Source organism: Tenrec ecaudatus, chromosome 17, assembly GCF_050624435.1.
Source record: "Tenrec ecaudatus isolate mTenEca1 chromosome 17, mTenEca1.hap1, whole genome shotgun sequence".
In the NCBI taxonomy this organism is placed as follows: Eukaryota; Metazoa; Chordata; class Mammalia; order Afrosoricida; family Tenrecidae; genus Tenrec; species Tenrec ecaudatus.
The window spans coordinates 36104795-36127598 of NC_134546.1; the positions used below are offsets into that span (position 1 = coordinate 36104795).

The 22804-nt window shown below is 40.4% G+C and overlaps 1 protein-coding gene across 1 annotated transcript in view; it reads right to left on the reverse strand.

Annotated features, from left to right (window-relative positions):
• LRPPRC (leucine rich pentatricopeptide repeat containing) overlaps positions 1 to 22804 on the reverse strand; it is a 103448-nt gene that overhangs the window by 49534 nt on the left and 31110 nt on the right. The window contains exons 13-22 of the mRNA XM_075536158.1: positions 22418 to 22511; positions 19633 to 19699; positions 7261 to 7288; positions 5455 to 5512; positions 4277 to 4383; positions 3999 to 4076; positions 3606 to 3650; positions 3164 to 3277; positions 2009 to 2139; positions 1201 to 1286 (exon numbers count right to left, since the gene is read on the reverse strand). Of these exons, the coding sequence (XP_075392273.1) occupies positions 1201 to 1286; positions 2009 to 2139; positions 3164 to 3277; positions 3606 to 3650; positions 3999 to 4076; positions 4277 to 4383; positions 5455 to 5512; positions 7261 to 7288; positions 19633 to 19699; positions 22418 to 22511 (808 nt within the window). The remainder of the gene's footprint in view (positions 1 to 1200; positions 1287 to 2008; positions 2140 to 3163; positions 3278 to 3605; positions 3651 to 3998; positions 4077 to 4276; positions 4384 to 5454; positions 5513 to 7260; positions 7289 to 19632; positions 19700 to 22417; positions 22512 to 22804) is intronic.

Consider the following 22804-nt stretch of genomic DNA (forward strand, 5'->3'; position numbering starts at 1 on the left):
AATAGCATGGTTTTATCATTTCCCGGCAACTTTGACTACAAATTATAGATAGGGACTGTGTGCCCACTCGGCACCACATAACCCCGTCCAAGCTGCCCTACGGCTGTACATCCTCCTAAATGGATGCTTTCATCGCTCAGCGCCAACATCTGCTAAATCACACCATTGTTTCTACAGCAGATGGCCTGTCAGGAGGCCAGATAATAAAGATGTGTTTACACTGTATATACAGCCAGACTAATGGTCTGATACCGATAGGGCCTGTTTGCTATGTCGATACTAATTAGCCAAGCAGAGCCAATGAAAGCTTTCCAAAGACTGCATGTTAATACACTATGTTCATTAGGCTTCATTAGGAAGGAAGAAACAAACATTTTAGGATATGGAATAAGTGCATTTTTATAATGTTGTTCTTAATTATTGCATATACAGAATGCTTTGACCACTTTACCAAAAAGTGGCTTTTAAATAAACAAACTAATCTTTGTAAATAGTGTCCTGTTAGAAAGGCTTCCGGGGTGATGCGGGGGCCGGTACAACTCAATATTTAACTAAAATATTTCTCCATGCATTTTTCACTCCAGTACAATTAAAACTGGCTTATCTAGAAATCAAAGAGAAGGCTAAAGACAAAGTTTGAAAACAGTTCAATCACAAAGTTAAGAAACAGCAAATAGTAAAATTTATCATTGAGTGCAATTAATTATGAGGCTTACCATTATCATAACAAGAAAATCACACTATGCAAACTCAGCCGTATAATCAGCTGTGCTCCTGTGAAATTTCTAAGTAAAAACTCTTGAAATTCAGGGTTCTTAGGGAGAGAGGGCTTTGTTTACAGGCTTTATGTTCAGCCCTCAGACCTTCTTAAAGCAAAAACAAAGCCATTAGCCCAGGCACATAAGCAAGTTGTGCCATAAGTCATGATCCTCAAACTCAATCCGAACAGTAATGCTAATAAAAACTAGCTGCAGAAATGCAAAAGGCACTGAGCTGTGTAAATGTAAATGACAAGCTTGCCTATCCATTAAAACTAATGGCCTACACTGTCCATGCAGCTTTGGTTGGATTCACATGCAAATGTGTATGCAAAGTGTTCAAGCACTTTGCAGGACATGATACACCATTAATATCGATTCCCATGTTATTGCAGTGGCAAGATACTGGCATGACAGATTTCCTCTACACCCCGAGCCTTACCTTGGAGCTTGCCATGCTTCCCCAATACTTTCACAAGGTTTACGTACTTTCTGGTGTCCAGGACAGCAGATGGAGCTAAGCGGTCACTACAAATGAAAGTCAAATGGTATTCTATTAAAAGTCGATTCCCTCCAAAAAGAATGGCAATCCCCACCTTGTCGCTTTTCACTAATTCATCTGAAGGTCACAGTGAACGCTGGTGCCTACACTGGTGTTGAGATTATTTTTTAAGTCACACACCAACTCAGGTTCAAAGCGGCAAAAGTACAACTCACAAACACAACACGTGTACTTTATCGCCCATCTGTAAGCAATACTAATGAAGAACTTCTTTGGCGTCATGACTGGGACGTGACCCTAACTGCATCATATTGCTGACATTGTTAAGCAGTGCCCAAGTCGCTTCTGACTTGTGGCAACAGACCAAAAGGGGGGGTGGGTGCCTGTGCGTAGGTGCATTTTCCTCCTCCCCAAAGCCCGGGTACCAAAGTCGTGGACGAACTTCTGTTGACCCTGCAGTGTAGAAAGGAAAAATCTAACAACTTCACAAAGCAGCCACAGCTTCACTGTTGTGACTGATACACGTGGCTCTAAATACTGACAAGTGTCATCACGCTGAAACAAAGACGTGGCACTGGAACAACCATAATCAATCAGGGGTCTTCACGCTAGGAAATTTCAAAGACACAGAGCTTCCAGGCTTTTAAAAAATTACGTTAGGTAAAGAAAGTAACCATCTACTTGGTCCATCAAGCACTACATGTTCAGCATAAATCTCGAAGACTTGTTTCAGCACCGGGGTACTCACAATTCTTGCTTCAGGTTCAGTGCATCTTCTGCATTATCGTGACGACAGCACAGATTTATTAAAGCTGCATAGCCTCCAACAACCATGTCCGACTCGTATTTTGCTTTGACTTCAAGGGCTTTTTGCATATTCTGAAAAGGAACAGAAGGGGGGGGGAAGGTCTTAAAGATCAGGGTAGAAATATTAAACTTCTAGTGGTACTGTTCAGTTCTGTTTAGAAAAAGTTACTATTACTTCAAAAATAAGAGAGTTCATTTTCGCAACTGATTCTTGCTTAGTACGTTTATTTCGCTTTTTAAAAGCAGGCACAGCAGCCACAAGCACCGAGTTTTAAAATGTTGCTATCTCTAACGCTATTATTTATGTCGAATGGTGTTTTAGCTTTGGGCACTGTGATTTTTTTCTTAATGACTTCCAGATGAAATATTTGCTACCTCAGCCCCTACTCACAGTCTCATTTCCATATGCAGAAATAGAAATCATTGCGCACTGCTTGCAGCCTAGCGTAACAGCCAGGTAACGTGAAGAATTATTTTAGAACGTAAAGTACCGTGTTATAATCTAAAGTCAGTTGGGATATTTTCTCTATAAAACCACAGGCATAAGCCACAATCATCTTGAACTGGAAAGCGGTGGGGGTGGGGCGTCTACTGATACCCCACAAACTGCAGACAAACACTGCGAAGAGCACAAAGCCCAGCTGGACGCCTGCTGAAAGAAGGCTAGAGACCCCTGTCTCAGAAAGAGCTTTCTTTCCAGCGGGAAAATGCAATTTCAATCCGTGCATTAACAACCTAGTAATATTTGACTTGCAAATGACTGCTGCATGTATCAGTTGCTTGACAATCTAGATATAAGAGACCGGAGCCATGGCTTGAAAGGACACTTGGCATGTATGATAAACCTATCACGGCTGTTACTATCATTCACGTTGCAGATTATTGTAAACACACTACAGCAGCCCGAAAACATGCCATTCAAGGTGTAGCTGAAATTAGTTAACCTTTCATTTAATTGCATTCTTCCTAGGCATGACTTATAATCATCAATTGTAAAAATGATAAATCTCCTATTTGGCTTTGCTCACTGTTTTCTATGGAGACGGTTTTATTTTTCATTTTGCCGGCATACGTAGACTATTTAAACAAGCATTACCTCTTCTGAACTCAGTGTTAAGATGAGCTGCTTTAGGACATCTTTTATAGGTTGATTTTCAGCCTTCAGTTGTTCAAGGGTAGACTCTAACTCTGATGCCGTGACCTGCACAGTCTACGGGAATGAGAAGAACAAACTTACTATAAGAACCAGGAAGGGCTTCCTTTACCACTCTTCCCATTCATGCAACCCTTCTTGCGACGTGCTCCGGGAGTCAGAATCTGGAGCTGGGCTCCAAGGGTTTATAATCTCCTGAGTTCAGATGCAAATTTCTTCCTTACATTGGTTTTTCTGAGAAGTGGAGTAACTTTTATCAACTTCTCAGAAGAATGGTAAGACAGTAACAAATATTTGGCCCCAATGGTTTTGGAAGGATGCAGCGTAGAATTGTCATTAAATCTGGCTCTCGTGGCATGTAAAATCTATTCAGAAACCTACTTACTTTTGGAGAGTCTGTCTTCTCTCTGTCAACCAATATGTTAACATCCTGCAATGGGAATTTAAATCGGTTCAGAATCAGAACACATGTGGGAAAATACAATAGCAGAGATACAACCATTTCTGAAAGTCTAATCTCTTTACTGACATTTTTTATTTACATTTTCCAGAAATTTTCACTCATGCTTTATCAGCCACTGTCATTAATGCTTTAAAATGCATTTTGTCATATATAAACAGTATTTATCAACAATCAATGAAAAATTTTGTTAACGGTTGTCATTTGAATAGCTTTTCTTTAATAAGGGGGTAGAACATCGTAATTCAATGACATTTTGACACATTTTTATACATAAATTAAATTTAGGATTTCAACAAAGATTATGATTTCACACACCTTAATCAATTCAGGAACATGATAGCTGTCCATTAGATTACGAATACCTCTGTAGATATTTTCTGGGATTTTTACATTCTGTATGAAAGAAGGGGGATGAACTTTAGACAACCAAATTGAAATTTTGTCTAACAGAAATGATCTCAGACGTAATTTAAGTCTCCGGCTCTTGCATGTCATTGAGAAGTGGTCTGGTTGTACTTAAAAGCAGCAATTTCACATCTAATAGATACATGTCATGCAGGACAGGCATTATGTAACAAAAAATGAAATGGTACCATCTCCTTCAGCTGATGGAAGTATTGTCTCAAATGCTCCTCCTTGGCCTGTACCTCTGAGTCACTCATGCTGTCAATCAAGTTATAAAGGAAATAGCCAACAGCTTCTGTGGGGGGAAAACCAACAAGAAGAGAAAGCATTCCACTACAATTACTGAGACTGTCATGCTATCAAGATTAATTTATGAGAAATCATTTTGGTGTGAGATGTCACCCTGATGAGAGGCTCTGAAATGGCAACAATGATCACTGAGGCATAGAGATTATGTGGTTTGGGAGTACATGTCTAACTGGTGAGTGAAAGGAATGCTAATTATTTTCAGACCCAGTGACAGCTTTTCAGTCCTGAATCTTACTTCAATCTATTTTTCCCACCGCTCTGTGACAGAGTGGTCCTGCCCAAGGCCTTACCCCTTTCGTGTCCTATCACAAGCGACGAGGGCAAATAATGTCTGGCACACATCTCTACTGTGTGTGTGTGTGTGTCTGTGTGTACACAATATTTAGGGAAGCACCTCAAATTAGAAAGCACTGTTGAATGGTGAGCACAGGAAGTTAAATAATTTTAATAAGCAGATACAGTTAATCCTCTGGAGAGCTGCCTAGTAGCCAATGAAAAACTGAGATTAACAAAGATGTTTTGTAACAAAAGTAATTTTCCTACACGTTCAAGCATAAAGTGTAAGGGCCAGGCGTTAATACTCTGGAATAGAAACTCTGAACTTTCAAGAAGGGTACCTTCTTGTAAAAAGCCATGTATTCCAGGTACCATTATATGAAAAAGGAAAACCATTAAATGTCAAAATAATTTCTTTTTAATAATAATGTATATTTAAATAGGAAAGAAGCCCCAAGATTTCTCCACCACTCCATGTTTAAAGTTAATTCTGCAAAACCTAAAAGTCAAATAAATACTGATAATTCATTACTGATTTCCAGCCCAATTTCTAGGCATTTCCTTAACAGCTGAAAAGAGCCTAATCCCAGTCTTTAAAAAATAATGATTGCAAGAAAATGCCAACTCAACGTGTTGTGGTTATCAATATAAAGGTTTATAATCAAGTGTCTCAGATTTCACTTCGAAAAGCAAGTGTTTACTGCTGTAACCCTCCGAGCCCGTCATTACACAGAAGCATGGAGTGGTGGAGAAGTTACAATCATCGAAATGGAAACACTACCCGCTGGTCCGAGCGGCTCCTGGAGATGACGCCCATCCTTGCACAGCAGCTCCGTTATCTGGAGAGAGGAGACGTGTCCACGGCAGAGGGGAAGCAAACAAGGACAAATACAACCTGAACTCGAATTCTTGAAATAATCACGCCTTCCCAGTAAACTGCTATTCTATAGCACAGTAATTCAACACTACCCCTTACCCACACCAAGAAAATAGTTTTGTTTTTAAAATAATAGGTTTGCATCTTAAAAACAAACCAAACCCATGTTGAAGGAAAATGGAAATGATTTATGAATGGTCGCTTAATATCCAATCCAATCTGTTTATGTCACTTTACATGAACAGTAAAAGGCCAGGACTAGCTTAGAGGGATTAACCACCAACATTCTTTCTTATACTGTTTTTTCAGGCTTGTTGAAATCATACCAGTTGTTCTCTTTTAAATGAGGTTGATACAGAAATAATAAAATATCACGGACCATTATGTAACTTACTCTATAGTCAATGACTGAGTTTTAACAGCGCCAATTAAAAAGCAAGTAAATTCGAACATGCTTGCTGTCATGGATTCTTATCAATGAAATTCACTAAAAGATGTACACATTATACTTACACTATGACTGAGATAATAAGCTCTTAACAGGGAGGGAGGGGAAAAAAAAGAGGATCTGATGCAGAGGGCTTAAGTGGAGAGCAAATGCTTTGAGAATGATTAGGGCAAAGAATGTAGGGATGTGCTTTACACAACTGATGTATGTATATGTGTGGATTGTGATAAGAGTTGTATGAGCCCCTAATAAAATGTAAAAAAGGAAAAGAAAGAAAAAGAAAAGAAAATGATTAGGGCAAAGAATGTATAGATGTGCTTTATACAATTGATGTATGTATATGTATGGATTGTGATAAGAGTTGTATGAGCCCCTAATAAAATGTTTAAAAAGAAAACATCCCCCCCCCACAAAAAAAAAAAAGCTCTTAAAATAGTGCCTGGCACACAGTATAAAACCAATAGTTCACAATTAGTTACTTCTATTTATTGCTAATGTGAAACAATTAAGCAAAATTGGCCAAAATCTTTCCTCGCTTCACCAAATTATGTTGCATTTAAGGGAAATCCCAAGTGTAATTAAGGTGGAAAGGAAAACAATTTAAGCCTACAATGTTTTGTAACACAGACACATGTAGAAAATAGATACCATATACTAGATATAAGATATGCACATTCAAGATCAAATTTTCAATGAAAACCCATGTAATGAATAAACCAATAAAAGTTCCAAAGAAAAACATTACATCCTAATGAAACATAGGAAGGGACTAGGATAGTATGGATGGCAAAATAAGCAATACTGAAAATCAATTTCAAAAGGAATGCATGAATTAGAACCTCAGTAGACGTGTGCTGTACGCAGACCCTGCTTGTGCAACTCGCACAGGAGAGGTGCCCGTCTTGCGTAAAAGCAGTTAATGTTTGTGAAAGGTGGCAGCTTAGAGAGTCAGTCTGCACATGAACAGCTATGTACAGTCCATATGCATACACACATTTGAAACGTATTTATTAAACACGCATGTCAAATGTCACTGAAGTTACGTTACCAGTAGTCTTCTGGATTTAAAAAAAGTCTCAGGCCAAAATCAAGGACTAATTCAAAAGTAAAATCTGTTTTCTAATAGGACAATATGAATCTACCAGTTTCCAGGTTTTATCTTCATTAACTTTCAGTAATTCATCATAAATGTGCAAAGCTAAGATAATTTTGTTCATAATACCTGTTTACACGTCACGTTGTGACTTGCAGTTAGAACTTACCTTGCTCCAGAGATTTACATCCATATTCCTGCAGAGGGCAGCAGAGGATTAAAAACACAACAAAAATACAGGTTTAAAAAACAATTTAAGTTACAATGGTTACAATACACTAGGAATTCTTTTATGTACATAGGATGCAGAAATCAAAGTCTCAACATTTTTGTTTTTCAGTCTCAAAACCAAGCTAAATCTTTAGGACACAGTAATTACAAAGGTTGACCTTCAAACCATCTAAATAAAGACTGGTATAGATAAAACTAACGAATAACTCCTAAATCTAAGGGTCTGCATTGGATCATGGTCACAAAGCGTTGTCGTCGCTAACTACATAATGGAGCAATCGACCCCCACCCCGATGGAGGGGTCATCACTGATAGGGGCATCATGTGCCTTTAGAAAGAAGTCATTCCCGAGGAGGGCAGGACGCCCGGAATCCAAGGCCAACCACAGGAAAAGACCATGACAAATATGCTATAAAATAACTGGTTTGTAGTCTTCAAAAACATCAGTGCCATGAAAGACAGAAGCTGAAGAACTCTTCTGGATTAACAAAAATTAGAAAGGAAAAGTCTAACAGATAGCTAGCACTGAACTAAATTCTGCACAGGGAGAGTTATTAGTTATCCCATATTCCCCCGGTGAAAGAGGAAAGTTGATAGAATTAGAATATTGACTAATATTAAATAAGTAATCTCGTCAATGTTACAAGTTCTGAATCTGACAGCTGTAATGTGGTACACAGGACGGATCAACCAAACCAAACTCCTGCCATCCAGCTGATGCCAACTCCAAGCGATCCTAGAGGACAGAGTAGCACTGCCCCGGTGGGTGTCTGAGGCTGTCAATCTTCATGGAAGCAGAGCGCCTCATCTTTCTACTATGGAGGTGCAGTAGGTTTGACCTGCTGACCTTTGCTCTAGCTGTCCAACATTTCCCCCCCCTGTACAACCAGGACTCTTTCACGGTGGCTATGCAGTGTAAAAAAAAAATTATGAGGGAAAAATGAAAAGATAATGGATTTTCCCCAAAACTTTTAATAATCCCCCCATCTTCACAACCCACAAACATTCAAAGGCTCTTTTGAACTTAAAGTTGGATAATTTGAGGCAGATAGAGAATTGTAATGAAGGAGATTAACAGGGCACTTATTTTTACTTTTAGGACATATATGGAAGGAACTATTGATTTGCGAAACCATCCAGATGAATTTCAGGGAGATTATGCCGAGTGAAAACAAAGCCAACCTCAAATGATCACATGCGGCATGAGTCCATTATATAGGACATTTGTACAATGACAACACTACAAACACAGGGACACATCCGTGGTTGTCGAGGGTCAGGACTCCTGCGAGGAACAGGGGGAGCACGAGGGGACTATCTGGGACACACAGAAAATGGCGGAACTCACCACCCCCCTGTACGGATGCCAGAGGGCTGGTTCCGATAGCGTGCCATTGACACAGGTGCCATCAGTGGAGGAAGATGATGAAGCAGAGATAAGCAATCTGGATTCGATCTTTGCCACTTTCTGTGACTAAAGCCTCTGCTCCCTCAGAATCAAATTCATGGCCATGGGTTGACTCTCACGCCGAATGGCCCCAAAGGACAAGCAGATCCGTGCAAAGGGTTTCTAAAACCGTGGCCTGTACGGAAGCAGCGTCTTTCTCCCACTGAGGTTCCAATCACCAACCAACCCCTCGGTTAACATGTGAGCAATGCTACAGTGAAATGAAAAAACATCTATTACAAAGATGGGTTTCTATGACTCTGTAACATGAGAAGATATTTTACAATGTCAGTAAGATACAGTAAGAATCTGTTAATAAAAAGGAGTTATTAAGGGGGAGGGATGGTGGGTATAGAACCAGTTTTAGATTTTATATTTCAAGCTAGACACAGTTTGAATTCCAAGGATTGGCAGTCAGTAGGTACCGACCACATGAGAAACAGGAAGAAAAAAAGAGAAACCAAAGAGTTAGTAAGGAAGCAAGAGGCCAACATCCTCACAACTGCACCAAGAGGTGACATCATGGTAAATATTTTGGGAAAAGCTTGATGTTGTCAGGGTTTTCATCGTGTACAAATTCACCTTCAATGCTACGGACGCAGCAGCCGAGAGCTCAAACAATGCGTTACACGGAGTAACTGCCGCACAAGCTTCTTCAAAGCGTTGAAAAGCAATGGATGTTATTTCTGAGGACTTAGGTATGCTGACCCAAGCCATGTGTATGTTCAATTGCCTCGTAAGCATGTGAAAGTCAGGCACGGAACACAAAGAGCAAACCTCTGAACTGTGGTGTGGGTTAAGAACACGGAGAAGTACTAGGAACCACCCAAACAAGAGATCCGTCTCTGTGGGAAAAAGAACAGCCAGAATGCTCCTTAGAAGCAAAGGCAGCAAGACTTTGTCTCACATACTTTGAACATGTGGTCAGTAAAGACCATTCCCTGGAGAAGGGCATCGTTCTTGGTAGCGGAAGGCTCTGAAAGAGATGGACGGACACCTTGGCTGCCACAATGGTGAGCACGCAGCAGGATCAGGCGTGTGAGGTCTCCATGCGTCAGAACTGACTCGATGGCCCCTAACCACCAGTCATATTGCTGTGTTGTCCTGTTCCCATGTCCTTGTCTCCACCTTCCACACACTACCCCCTCCCCCGGCCCGGCCCGCCCCTGCCCCTCCCACACACACACACACGGGATGGAAAAGACTTATTCAAGAAAAAGTCCACAACATGACTGCAAGAAATCTACAGAAGGAAAAAGCATACCACACTTACGGACTGAAAACTCGTCAGTGTGAAAATGTCAATACTACTCCAAAGAGACCTACATAAAGAATGCCATCCCAACCCCATTTCCATAACATTCTTCAGTGAGATGGAAAACTTAATGACTTCATTTCCAATGTTATATGGGAAGGGAAGACTCCCCAAATAGCTAAAGCATTACTGAAGAACAACAAAACAGAGAAGCCTCACACATTCCAATCGCAGAACTTACTATACAGCCTACAATGGTTGAAATAGTTACATAGTACAACGACCGATGGAGCAGGATTCAGAACCGGGATGTCACCTCACTCGGCTTTGGACAGTTGATCTTTGAGAGAGTTGAAGTTCGGCCACTGGGGAAGAGTCTCCCTCGAACAAATGGTTCTGGCAAAACTGGATCTCCATTTGCAGAAAATGGAAACAGGATTTGTCTCTCAGACCATACACAAAAACTAATTCCGAATGGATCAATGACCAAAAGTTAACGTGAAAACTATAAAGTTCCAAGGAGATAACTTTGACACAATACTAGGAGTACTAATCTGCAGCATAAATACACAATTAAATGTAACTAGAAATAATGCCCAATAGAAGATAAACTAGACAGCTGGGGCCCCTAAAAATAAAACTTTTATGCTTACCAAAAGATTTTACAAAGAGAATGAAAGGAAACTCTAGACTGGGAACATTTTTAACTATGGCTTATCTGACAAGGTACTAATCTCTAAAATAAACCGGAAATTTCAACACAGCAGCAGCAACAAAAACAAACTACTCAACCAAACAATAGACAAAGAATATGAACACACACACTTCTCCAAGGAAAATCTCCAGGCATCTACTAAGTACATGAGGAGATATGACCATTGGCTACTAGAGAGAGATGCAAGCCCAAACTGCCAGGATCCTATCTTGCCCCGGCAAAAATAACACTGACCAAAGCCCAGAATGCAACAACAGAAAATGACGGTGAGGTGGGGACATCATAAGGCTTGCTTGTCTCCAAAATGAAATCGAGACATGATACAAATACCACATGCGCCAATGATTCCCCTCCTAGGCATGTTAAGAAGAATGACACAAAAAGAAGCACGCACGCCCATGTTCTCTGCAGCATTATTCATAGTAACAAAAAGGTATGAAAGCTACATAGGTGTGGGAAGGCGTACAAGTACGTGCATATTTAGCACTAGTTGTGGATGTTCACATCTGCATGCATGATGGGGCTTCAAAGAGTTCATAGAACATGGGATTAAAAGATAATGGCATTTTCCCACAAACGTTGTGAAGCACCCATTTATATTCATATACAAAGGAGAGCACACCGTGGGTGTAATTGTAGGAAGTCACTGCGTGGCTGGGTTCGCAGGCCAAGGACCGCAGTGTCGGGGGAACCTGCTCACTTGGCACAAGGTAAGGCATAGAGGAAATGCTCCATGCTCTCTCTCACTCAGTGAGTGGCGCCTGGGGCTTACAAGCTTGTGAGAGAAGGCGCATCTACTGGTCCAGGAGAAAAAAGGAAATCCAAGGCTCAAGGAAGCATTAGTCCACAGAACTAATGCCCCCACGAACAACAGCCTCTTCTAAAACCAGACGAAAAGATGGCACCCAACTACCACTCACAATCACTTTGACTCAACAGAAGGCCCAGAGAGAATGGGAGAGATGCAGAACCCAAATCCATAAATCAGACCAGGTTTGCTAGACTGGCAGATTCTGGGACTGAAGCCACTCCCAGAAATCACCATTCAGTCAACTAGATTAGCCAATAAAATAAACCCTAACACTTGGGAGAAATATGCTACCTGGAATAACAATAACAACATGGGCCAAACAGGCCACATTTGCGCAGAAGTAGAGATGAAAACGCAAGGAGGGTCAAGTGAACTGGAGGGCGGCCGAGGGAGGGCGCCAGCGCAGGGAGAAACTGGGGTGCTGCCGGCACGCCGCTGGAATCGCAGCCCACACCACACAACAATCTGTGCACACATTTTCAATGGGAAGCTGATTTTACCGTGCAAAATTTCATCGAAACCACCACAGAATTCAACACTTTGGAAATGGAAAATGACAACAAGAATTCACTCAATAGAACACAAGCTAAAAAGAAAAAAAGTTGCACATAAAGTAGAACACAAAACATTACTTGCAACAGCAAAAATTAAAAAACCAAACTCACTTGCCCTGGAGTTTCGACTCACCATAACCCTGTAAGGCAGAAATGCCTCTGGAAATTTCCAACACTAACTCTTTACAGAAGTAGAAAGCCTCATCGTTCTCCTGAGGAGCAGCCAGTGGTTTCAAACTGCTGAACTTGCAGTTAGCAGCCCAATGCATCACCACTAGGCCCCCAGAGACCCTCCAGGTTTGTTGGGGGAAAAAAATAGGAAAGAGTAAGAGGCACAGGTTCAAGAAGTTCCGGAAACACCTACAAAATAGTTTACTTCCCATAATACTTCCGGTAAAGAAAATAAGAGACAGTCTGCTTCCTTGGTTTCCATAAAAAACAGACAATTGTCAAGAATACCATATTCAGTAAGGAAAGAAAACAGACTGCTTCTAACAACTGTTTTGCATGTCTGAGGCTATTGATCAAAGAGGTCAACCAAGACATGCGAGGTGAGGAGGGCTATAAATTTCCAAGAGACTTTCTACTGACCAAGGCGAACAACAATTTGGCACTCCACAAAGACACAAAGTCACGGTGAGCATTATTTCTCTTCCCTGCGCCTACAGCTCATTGTCAAGAACAAACAGGAGCACCCACTTCATTGCTCCTCCTAACTCGAGTGAAGCTGGCATATTCTTAGTAGAGATTTATCCAGTCCCAAAGAACAGAAAACCTTACGGGCTAGCATTTGATTTGGTGACTTCAAACAGGGCTATCATCTGGTACGAAGACTCTGAGAATCTGAAGCTTAATTTTTTTTTTCTTCTTCCTTCAACATATGGATTGTAACGCCCCACAGTCTCCCACTTGCCAGGTTCAGAATGATGGCACTGGATCAGAACTTTTTCCTCAGAACTCCTTTTCTAGGCGCTACAAGACACTGCCCACCTCCACATTAATTCCGATAGAAACACTGCTCTCTTCGATGTTGAATTTCCCAGTAAAATGCTAAACTTGCTCCAGTGACATTCTGACTCCTAGAAGTGACTTTTTCCATTGATACACTTTTCAGTAATATACGGCCCTGCCTATGACTTAAACTTTGTCTAGCTAATACATGGAAAGGAAAAATAAAATGTATTAATAGTATTAAATATCTTATTTTGGATTTGACTTAGGTTTCACGACTTTGATTTTATCAGTCAGGTCTAAATCCCTTTGAAGTACTACTTAAACAGTTTCCAAATGAAAATCCCTTAATTATCTTGAATAACTCATCCTAGTTAACAATATTGACTGACTTTAAATTATTTTCTAAAGGTGACTTTGCCTGTTTCTGTTAATAATAGTTAAATTTATAAATTGGAAAAATCTGGGAAGCATTCCTTTATTCATAGTACCACCTTACAGAAGTACTAGCCTGCCACTTAAAACATTAATCCCAAAGGACATGAACAAAATCACGCTAGCTTTTAGTATGTATGTATACTGTGAGAAATCACAGAAAAATAATGTGACAAAACAAATCTGTTGTAGTCTTTTAAATGCTGGACCTACCACTAACAGGCAGGTTATTTTAAACCATTAAAAGGGGAAAAAAGAAAAAAAACCACTTTGATTTCCAGTATGAAAATACATATCCCTTAGATTTAGCTGAAATAACTATCTCATGGCAATGTTGTATAACTGTTTTGGTAACTATGGATAATTTTGTCCAGGAGTGATTTCTGATTCATCTTAGTAACTTTTGGTGGTTTCTGTTCTAATGACGTTTGGCTTGTTCTGTCTAGTACTTCTACACTTGATCTTAGCCAAAAGGCCGAGAAGTGATTGTCTAGTACTTCTATAACAAATACCCAAAGCGGATGGCTTTTTTAACAGCAGTGTATTATCGCACTTGTTAGGAGGCTAGAAGTCGCACTTCAGGGCCACCATCTTCATGGAAAGGTTTTCACTTTCTGCAGGGTCTGGGGAAAGGTGCATATTTCTGTTGAGCATCTGTGACCTGGGCATCCCTTGGAATCTCTCTGTGTCTTGGCTTCCTGGGTTTAGGAGGCTCTCCACCCAAGTAGGAGGTTTCTCCCATCTCTGCTCACTCATTCAATCTCTTTTATATCTCATCTCTTTTAAGAGGTGGTCTCAAGATACAACCTGCCTAACCCTGTAGCTTGTATCTTGCCTCATTAAATAACAGCCATTAATCCAATAAAGGTTTTTTTTCCTCTTTGTCATTCTAATTCTAAAGCTGCAACAGGATTTCCAGAAACAGTTGATAGGATAGGAGACTGTTTCATTAACTGTGCTCAAAGTACTGACAATGGGACACACACACACACACACACACACACACACACACAAAAATATGATTAAAGATCAAATAAAAGAATGTCTTGGCTACATTAATGCTGAGATAATGGATTGAAATTACATTGATTGTTTCACATTTTTAGTATTTTGGGTGGAAAGAAACCACTTCCAGTTACAAATGCCTCAACAAATTATGCACATAATTCATGGATAATGCCAAATTACCAGTCTAAAATTTTTCTATATCTACAGTAAGAAAAATTGATCAGCAAAATAGTTTTAGAACCTACTGTTTTACAACTTTGCTGGACTGAAGAGTTTGAAACTGTGCAAACACTGGGTAGAGAGTTGGATGTTAAAGACCTTTTCTAAATGTAGGATATGTGGCTATTTAAAAATCCAGGCATCAAGTAGGCATTTCAGATGCTAACCAACAGGAGGCTGACTAGTTTTTAAGGGGAGAGGAAAGCCTCAGGGGGTGCACATATTAGCCAACAGTTCATCACTTTCCAGGATTCTCCCTGTACCTGTTCAAATACAAATAAACAGCTCCATAACTTTAAAGGGCAGCTAGATTGGAGTCTGGAACATTTAAACACACACGCGCGCACGCGCGCGCACACACATTCCCACAGTCACCTATATCTGGCTCCCTTTGCCTTTGAAATTCCACCAGGTCTCATTCTCTCCTTTTCTTTTCCTTGCCATCACTGGCTCCAGGACTGAGCTCACACATTTAACTTATAATGTAACAGACACAGGACTAATATCGCTATACAAACATAGCTTATATACTGATTTTTTAAAACATGTGGCCCAGTAGCAAACAGTAAAGTGATTTGAACGGGTACTTCAAAAGAGAAAATCCAAGGGACCAATATGCACACGCATGTTTTCACGAGGCTCTGTTAAACATAGAGCTACTAGGTGTGGCTCGTCCATTAGCTGGGCCCAAAATGATAAACATTATAAAACCCAGTACTCATATGGTTATAGAAAATGGGCACTTTCACGCATTGCCAATATACGTGTGAATTGCTGATGTGAGGCAAAATAATTGCTTTTGGAAAGTATGATGGCAGTAACCATGAAAACAAAGAACACTCTCCTCTGACGTAGCAATCTTTTTGAGGTTCTGTCCTTATGGGGGAAAGTCAGTATACAGGAGATATATACACAGGATGTAACGCAATAGTCTGGTGCTTTGGGTATGAAAAACTACAAGTTCATCATTAGGAGAATCAAGTAAAAAGTCACAGTACACCTATGGCATGCACTATTGTGTCGCTAGTAAAAAGGATGAGAGTTCTATCAGTGGACCAATCAGGCGGCTCTGCCGTATTTTTCAGGAAAGAGCACCGATTGGAGAGCAGTCTATAACGTATGACATCCTTTTTAGTCTAACTAAAACATCTCTTACAAATGGTCTTTTGAATTCAGAAAAAGGGTACAAGAACACACCACAGGTTCTTAGTTGTTTCGACACAAGGGTTTTCGTTGGGGCCAAAGGGGCGCACTTTGTGAACAGCATAAGTCACTGACTGTCAACTGGTCCCCGAGAAATCTATGATCCATACATTTCGAGTAGCCTTTCCATCTTCAACAACTGCATGGCATTAACCACCGACCTGCTGGGAACATTCACATTCAACCTTGACTGCCACCGAATAATATCATAAGGAAAACAGACAGACATCTCAAAGCCAATAATACAACCCAGTGACCTCAATATCTTTCCATTTCTCTTCCAGTGCTACTCTGCATTCCTTACCTTGGTCAGTGTTCTCTCCCCCTTACCTCTAATGGGCACTGCGTCGTGACACCCTGCTCAGCCCCTGCCACAGTCCTGGCCCAGCTCTTCCCATCTGGGCAGGCAGCAGTGAACAACGCAGGCCTGGCCCTCGTATCCCTAGAAAGGCCTACTGGCCAATCTGTCAAAGAGCAGTTTCTGAGAGGGCCCCTGCCATTTCTTAAACGATAAGAGTGACTTGCTGTGCCTAAATCATTTGTATAAAAAACATGTGATTTAGACTGAACACTTACTTGCCTTCTGAAATCTAGGATTTTGGTATGTGCTAGGCAGAAGGTACCTACATGATTGATTTAAAAAGCAAAACAAAAAGGAAAAAAAAAATCTTGACCTCCTAGGCAGAGGTGAGCTCCCCCACAGGCACCCCACGTCATCTCAACTGGTCCCGGCTGGACAGACGAAGGCACCCGACTTTGGGAAGGTTGGTTTTCTCCAGACTCACCCGTGTGCTTTTCCCTTTTGCTTAATAAATCTTAGCACACTCTACACTGAATCCCATTGCCGTTTCCTTGGGAACCCAGGGAGAGGTTTTTCTGAGAAACCTCCAACATGCCAGCAAACATTTAAACGAATCTGAACACATTCGGGAGGGTTTCTGCGTCCAGCAATGAGGGAGGTTAACGGAGGCCAGATTCACTTCCTACCTTAAAGAACTACCAAATCCGAAATGACAGTTTTTCTCCTCAGACAACAAGCACCATAGAAAGAAGGGTTGCCCAGGAAAAGCCCTACAATTGTCTTAGCTCATTTCCTAGAGTTTCTAGTCCTCGGCCTAAGGAAGAACAGAGACCCGGTTCTCTGAGTCGAGAATTCAGAAGTCTACACAGTCAGAAGTCAAGACAGGACAGGAGTGCTGGCAGAGAGACCTGCCCAGCGGGAGCACTGGAACCTGTAGGGCGCTGAGGCCTTCCAGAGCACGTGAGTCAATTACCTGACACACCAAGGCTTAGAATACCGCTGTTCCTAACCATCTCCAAATATACAGGCGAAGAGGCAGCGTATGCAGAAGGAGTCCACCTCAGCAGTGGGGCTGGATTATTAAGGTCACCCCGAGGCTAATAGCTGTTTCACTTAAAACCCATCAGTGAAAACACAACTCTTTCCAAGTAACTGAACTCTGCCTCAGAACAAAGCTTAAACATATTAAGAAGAACACAAAAATCAATAACAAATCCAGCATCCAATTTCATAAAGTCTACAATATCTGGCATCCAGTCAAATATTACCAGATAGGCAAAGAAGAAAGTCTAACCCCTGTCTGACCCATGATGAGAAAGACCCAGAAATGGCACAGGTGATAGAACTAGTAGACAAAGAGAGTAAAAGAAAAAACATACATATATTGGTATTGCCGTACATTTAAAATAATCTTGAAGAGAACATTAAAACACCAAGAAGACGAACCAACGAGTTTCCAAAAGTGAACAACAGTGTCTGAGATGAAGATGCACTCTAAATGCCAGCTATGCCTCAAGAAAGCCTCGAAACTGCACCCAGTACCCCACTTTCTGCACAATAAAGACAAAGTTTTTTTTACGTTATTTAAAATATTTCCCAATCTGATCCCAACCAGCATCTCTAATCACAATGACTAAAAGAAAAAAAACTTATTGATTTAAAGAAATCCTCAAAACAGAGGCAAACACAGAATAAGGCCTCAATCATTAATAAGCACTTAACATGATCTAAGTACTATTCTTGGTGCTGGGGAAATTGCAGCAAGCTAAACACGAAACTTGTATCCCTTTAACTAGATCCTCAATAAAAAAATAAAGCAGCTATAAAAGACATTTTTAGGACTACAGGGAGAATCTAGTGGGAGCAAGAGGCGGCTTTCTACTCAAGATTTACAGCCCCGGGAAACTCACAAGGACCGTTCTACCGTGTCCTACAGCATTACTGTGATTCAGAATCCACTCAATGACTATTTGGTGAGGGGTGGGGCAGTGAATTACTTAATGTAATTCTTCTAGTTAAAGTCTCTAATTTTCACCTGCAAACAGGATTCCTTGGCATGCCATCCTGCTGTGTGTAAAATGAGCTCTCTGAGAAGCAAGAATGGGGATCTCATTCTCAGCAAGAGGCGGGAGTGAGGCACACCCCAAGATGCCTGTGCAGTGACCCGCCTGGATCCAGAAAACGGCTGTACCATCAGAGGCGCAGCAACAGAACCAGGAGCCAGAGCACAGAGCAGGGTGATGGCTTCTCAACCCGAGGAGCAAGTTGAGTGCTTCTGTGGGGGAAGCTGGCTTGCTGAGCGGGTTGGTTGCCTCTGGCAACTGAATTGGAGATTGTGGGCTTGCTGACCCATGGAAGTGGAGCTGAGTGCTTTGGGCTGAGGCTTACTGGAGTGGGCACCTCTGGGCACCTAATGCAGGGAGCTGGGTTTGCTGGCCCAGAGCTGAAGCGAGTGCCTTCAGATTGGGGCTTTCAGCAGAGTGGTAGGCCCTTTCAGCATTAATTAGCAGACTCGACAGGTCTTTGCAACATATCCTTATAAACCATTCAAGCCTGAGTATTTCTTAACGGAATTACAACTTTGTTGACTTCCTTAATAAACCCTTCAATAAATTTTGTCTGAGTCCTGAGTAGCCATTATGTGGCTATTAGAACCCAGAGAGGTAAAATAGAGAGCACTAATTAAGGCAACCCAGGTGAATCTGAATATGGAAAATAGATATTAAATGACATGATAGCACCATTAAGCTTTCAGGAGTGACAGGGATATTGTGACCGTGCAGTTGAACATGTTACTCTTCAGAGACAGATGCTGGAAGACGCAGGGTCATGGTAGCTGCCTTTAACTTCCAGGAGGTAAGTGCCGAAAGAGACCGTGTGCATTAGAGAAAGGTGAACATGAAATAGCGCACACAAACACGGCAAAATATTTTAAAAATCAGTGAAATATGAGTGATATTTCTTGTATTTTTTCTTCGACCTTTCTTTAAGATTGAACAACTACAAATGAACAAAAGTAGGCAAAAAGAGGTGAGCATACATGGACACAAAATATAGAGGAGAAAAGTAGAGTGATACTGAATAGAAGTCACTTTGTAATTAAATGTTCAAAGTATCCACTCAAATTTGCCTCTTCCTCCAACTCCCCATTTCAAAATAGTGCTTTGAGACAGAATGTTTATCAAATCTGCATATTATTTCTTAGAAAAGATATAAGTGGGCTACAAATATTTAAGATAGGCTGCCAAACTCAATTATCAGAAAGAATAAAGCAGATAGGGCTATATTGGGTAACCAGTATTTTGAAAGGTAAATGCATCTGTGTTCTCTCATACAACACAACAAAAAGACAAGAGGATATAGTGAAACATCAGGCAAAGAATTATTCTATAAAGTGATCGATCATCTTACCTCTTAAAGCCTAATATTAGGCTGCCTCTGAAAGAACTAAATGAAAAGGGCAATGAATTTGATTCCACTGCAAAAGAAAACAAGTGATCACCATTAAATCTCAGGGGAAAAATCAAAACACGCAATTATCAGCTTATTTGAAAATACATTTAAAATCTGCGTAATTTTCATTTGGAAACCTTATTTAAAAAATAAAAACGACTCAACACAAAATTAGATGATGCCATAAAATATTTACAATAAAACTATGCTTTAAAAATAGTTTTGCTTCATTGTCATGACTACATAAAACTAATGGACTCATACATTCTTTCATATAAATGCCACTGACTAACACATGCACTGAGCTGCATGCTACTGGGCACTGTGGGCACTGTGAAAGGGCAGACTGTAACCCCGAGGCCTTCTGTCCTTTAGATACCACACATCAGAAAACCTCTTCACTTTGTACAAGCAGCACAGTGATTGATTCTGTAGAACCATCCCATTTTTCCATTCAATTTTCTGCTGCAATAAACAACAGTGGCATCTTTTAAGCCTTAAATACGTCATCACCTCTATTGTGTAATTGATTTAGTACAGGAGAGTCTCTTCTTTAAGGCATTTGTTTGCTCTACTACTTACATTAGCATTTAATAGTCTACAACCTATGCATTTCAATGCTGACATAGGTTGATTTGCTTTAATGCAAGAATCAGACCTCTCGTTTTCTTGGACACATAACCCTGGTCATGATTAGAGCAGACATTTCCTGATTTTCTCTTACTCTAACATTGTATTAAGGTGATTGAGGTAATCTATTCAGGAGAAAAACAAATGGCTACTAAATGAGCCAGATAGATGGAATCAGAGAGAATTCATTGGAGAGAAAATTTCTGAAAGCAGAATATGGCTTAGCGAAATTTTTGAGGCGCCCTGGTGGCATAGTGGTTATGTGTTGTGCTGCAAACCACAGGTTAGCAGTTCAAAACCACCTGCTGCTATTCGGGAGAAAGCAGACTGTCTACTTATATAAGAGAGTTACAGTTTTACAAACCCTCTAGGGCTGATCTACCCTGTCCTATAAGGCCGCTATAAGTCAGAATCGGCTCGACGGCCAAATTTGGTTTTTAGAGGTGAGATTTTAAGATAACTGGTTTACTTAAAAAAAATTAATTCATGGAAAGCCACATCATTTTAAGATCGCTTGCTCAATTCCCAAAAACATATATTAAAGATTAACCCACACAAACAGTGAGAATGGTTTTAGCTCAGGTGTCCTATTTCTTAAACAGGAAGCTTACCTTTACCTATAACTTTATACCACTGAAAACTTCAAAATTATACCAACTGACCAATGTTTAGTCAAAGAGTTTTAAGGTGGATACAAATACTTCGATTTGGCTCGATCCAATTTTCAGTCATTTCCCATGTCGAAAAACACAAGTGGGACAATGCTTGACATTACTCAACAGACTTGATCAAGCTAGGGCATGTGTTCTTCTCCAGAAACTGACGCTCCTCCTGCAGTAGTTAGCAATACTGATTACCTAGGAGCCGCCTACTGAACATACGAGCGAGCACAGGACAAACTGCGCTTCACAGACCTGACTGCAGACAGGACACAGTTGAAGAGTTCTTTAGTATTAGAGGTCCACATCTAGTTGTCCTTCAAACTTAACAAACACCCTCGTGAAAATTTATTTTTATACAATTTAAAATCATATTATACAGAAATACTGTCAAGTCTGTTTGTTAAAACGGTGACCAGAAACATCTCCGCAAGCTGGAAGGCTGCTGAAAAAAAGCATCTAGTTTCCCTAGCAACAAACAAGTCTGAAAATTCAAAGGTTGACAGTGAAGTGGAATGGATTACATGATAAAAGGAACAGACAGCTCCCATGGATGCACCTTCCGTGCCCAGATTCCTCTGCTAATGCTTCTCTGTTTTCATCTTGTCAGTATGGAAAATCTATGTACTCCACAGAGTGGAAAGCAAAATCAATACACTGATAGCAGCCATTAATATCAACCTTCAACTCAATTACACACTTGCGTCTAACAGCCACCATTTTTTCATACTGGTCACTCCTTGACAATCACACCGCAAACATTTCCAAAGGCAGGTACCTGCGTAATAGCAGCAATGACCTGGTCTGTACAAAGCTTCCACGGCTATATGATCTGAATAGACATCAGACCGTAACCTTTTTTGAGGGTGATATAAATTGATATATTCATGTGACATTTTTCACAAGATCTGAAAAACTGTCAAGGAACACAATGGCTGTGCTCAAGAAAGGGGGGCTTTTAACCTAACCATGTCTGCCTTCATGTCCAAGTGCGCTAATTTATTAACACGTGCTAAGGGAAATAGAGCAAGCATCCCGGCTTAAAAAAAACAAACAACACATTTTGTTTTAAAGGGGGATGAGGCTGGAAGAGAACTGCATAAAACGTATTATGATGATAGGCATTGAAACATCATCTTCACAACAACCCCACAGGAGGAAGTTAAGAAGTACCACCCTTGTTTCATTCAACAGGCTTGTTCCCGTAACTGACTCATAAATAGGACCCAAGTCACCTGGGTCCCAGTACAGCTTCTACCCTAATCCCGTGCTCTGTGTGAACGTTCACAGATTATTTCCAAGGGTCTCTCAACTTTAAAATTACTTTCGAATTATCCATTTCTATATTATCAGGTTGGCCTTAACGAAATGCATAAAATCTCTGCTTTCATCAAGTAAACTTCTATGCCGTCAACAGTACACACAAAGTGAAACTGACTGCTAATGTTACATACTTAATGATAAGACAAAGTTTAGGTTCCCATTTAATGCTTCACTTCTCAATTCGGCTTTTGAAAATATATTGTTGTCTGGCAGACATCCATTTTCCTAGGGATAAAACATAGGTTAATGACAATATTCCTTAGCTGAAGATATTTCTGATCCACTATTTAAATTTCCTATTGTCCCAATTCTCTGTATTGCCATATTCTGATCAACTTGCATTTTAAAAAGTATTTCCTAGAACAATACATAAAATAAGTAACTGAACATTAGCAAAAGTTAAGCGATAAAGAATTCCAACATTTCAAATTAACTAGTACTGTCAGTGAAATAAAATTTTAATGGGTCTATGTAAAAAGTTAAGTATGGACAAAACTTGGTTTGGTAACTCCAGATGA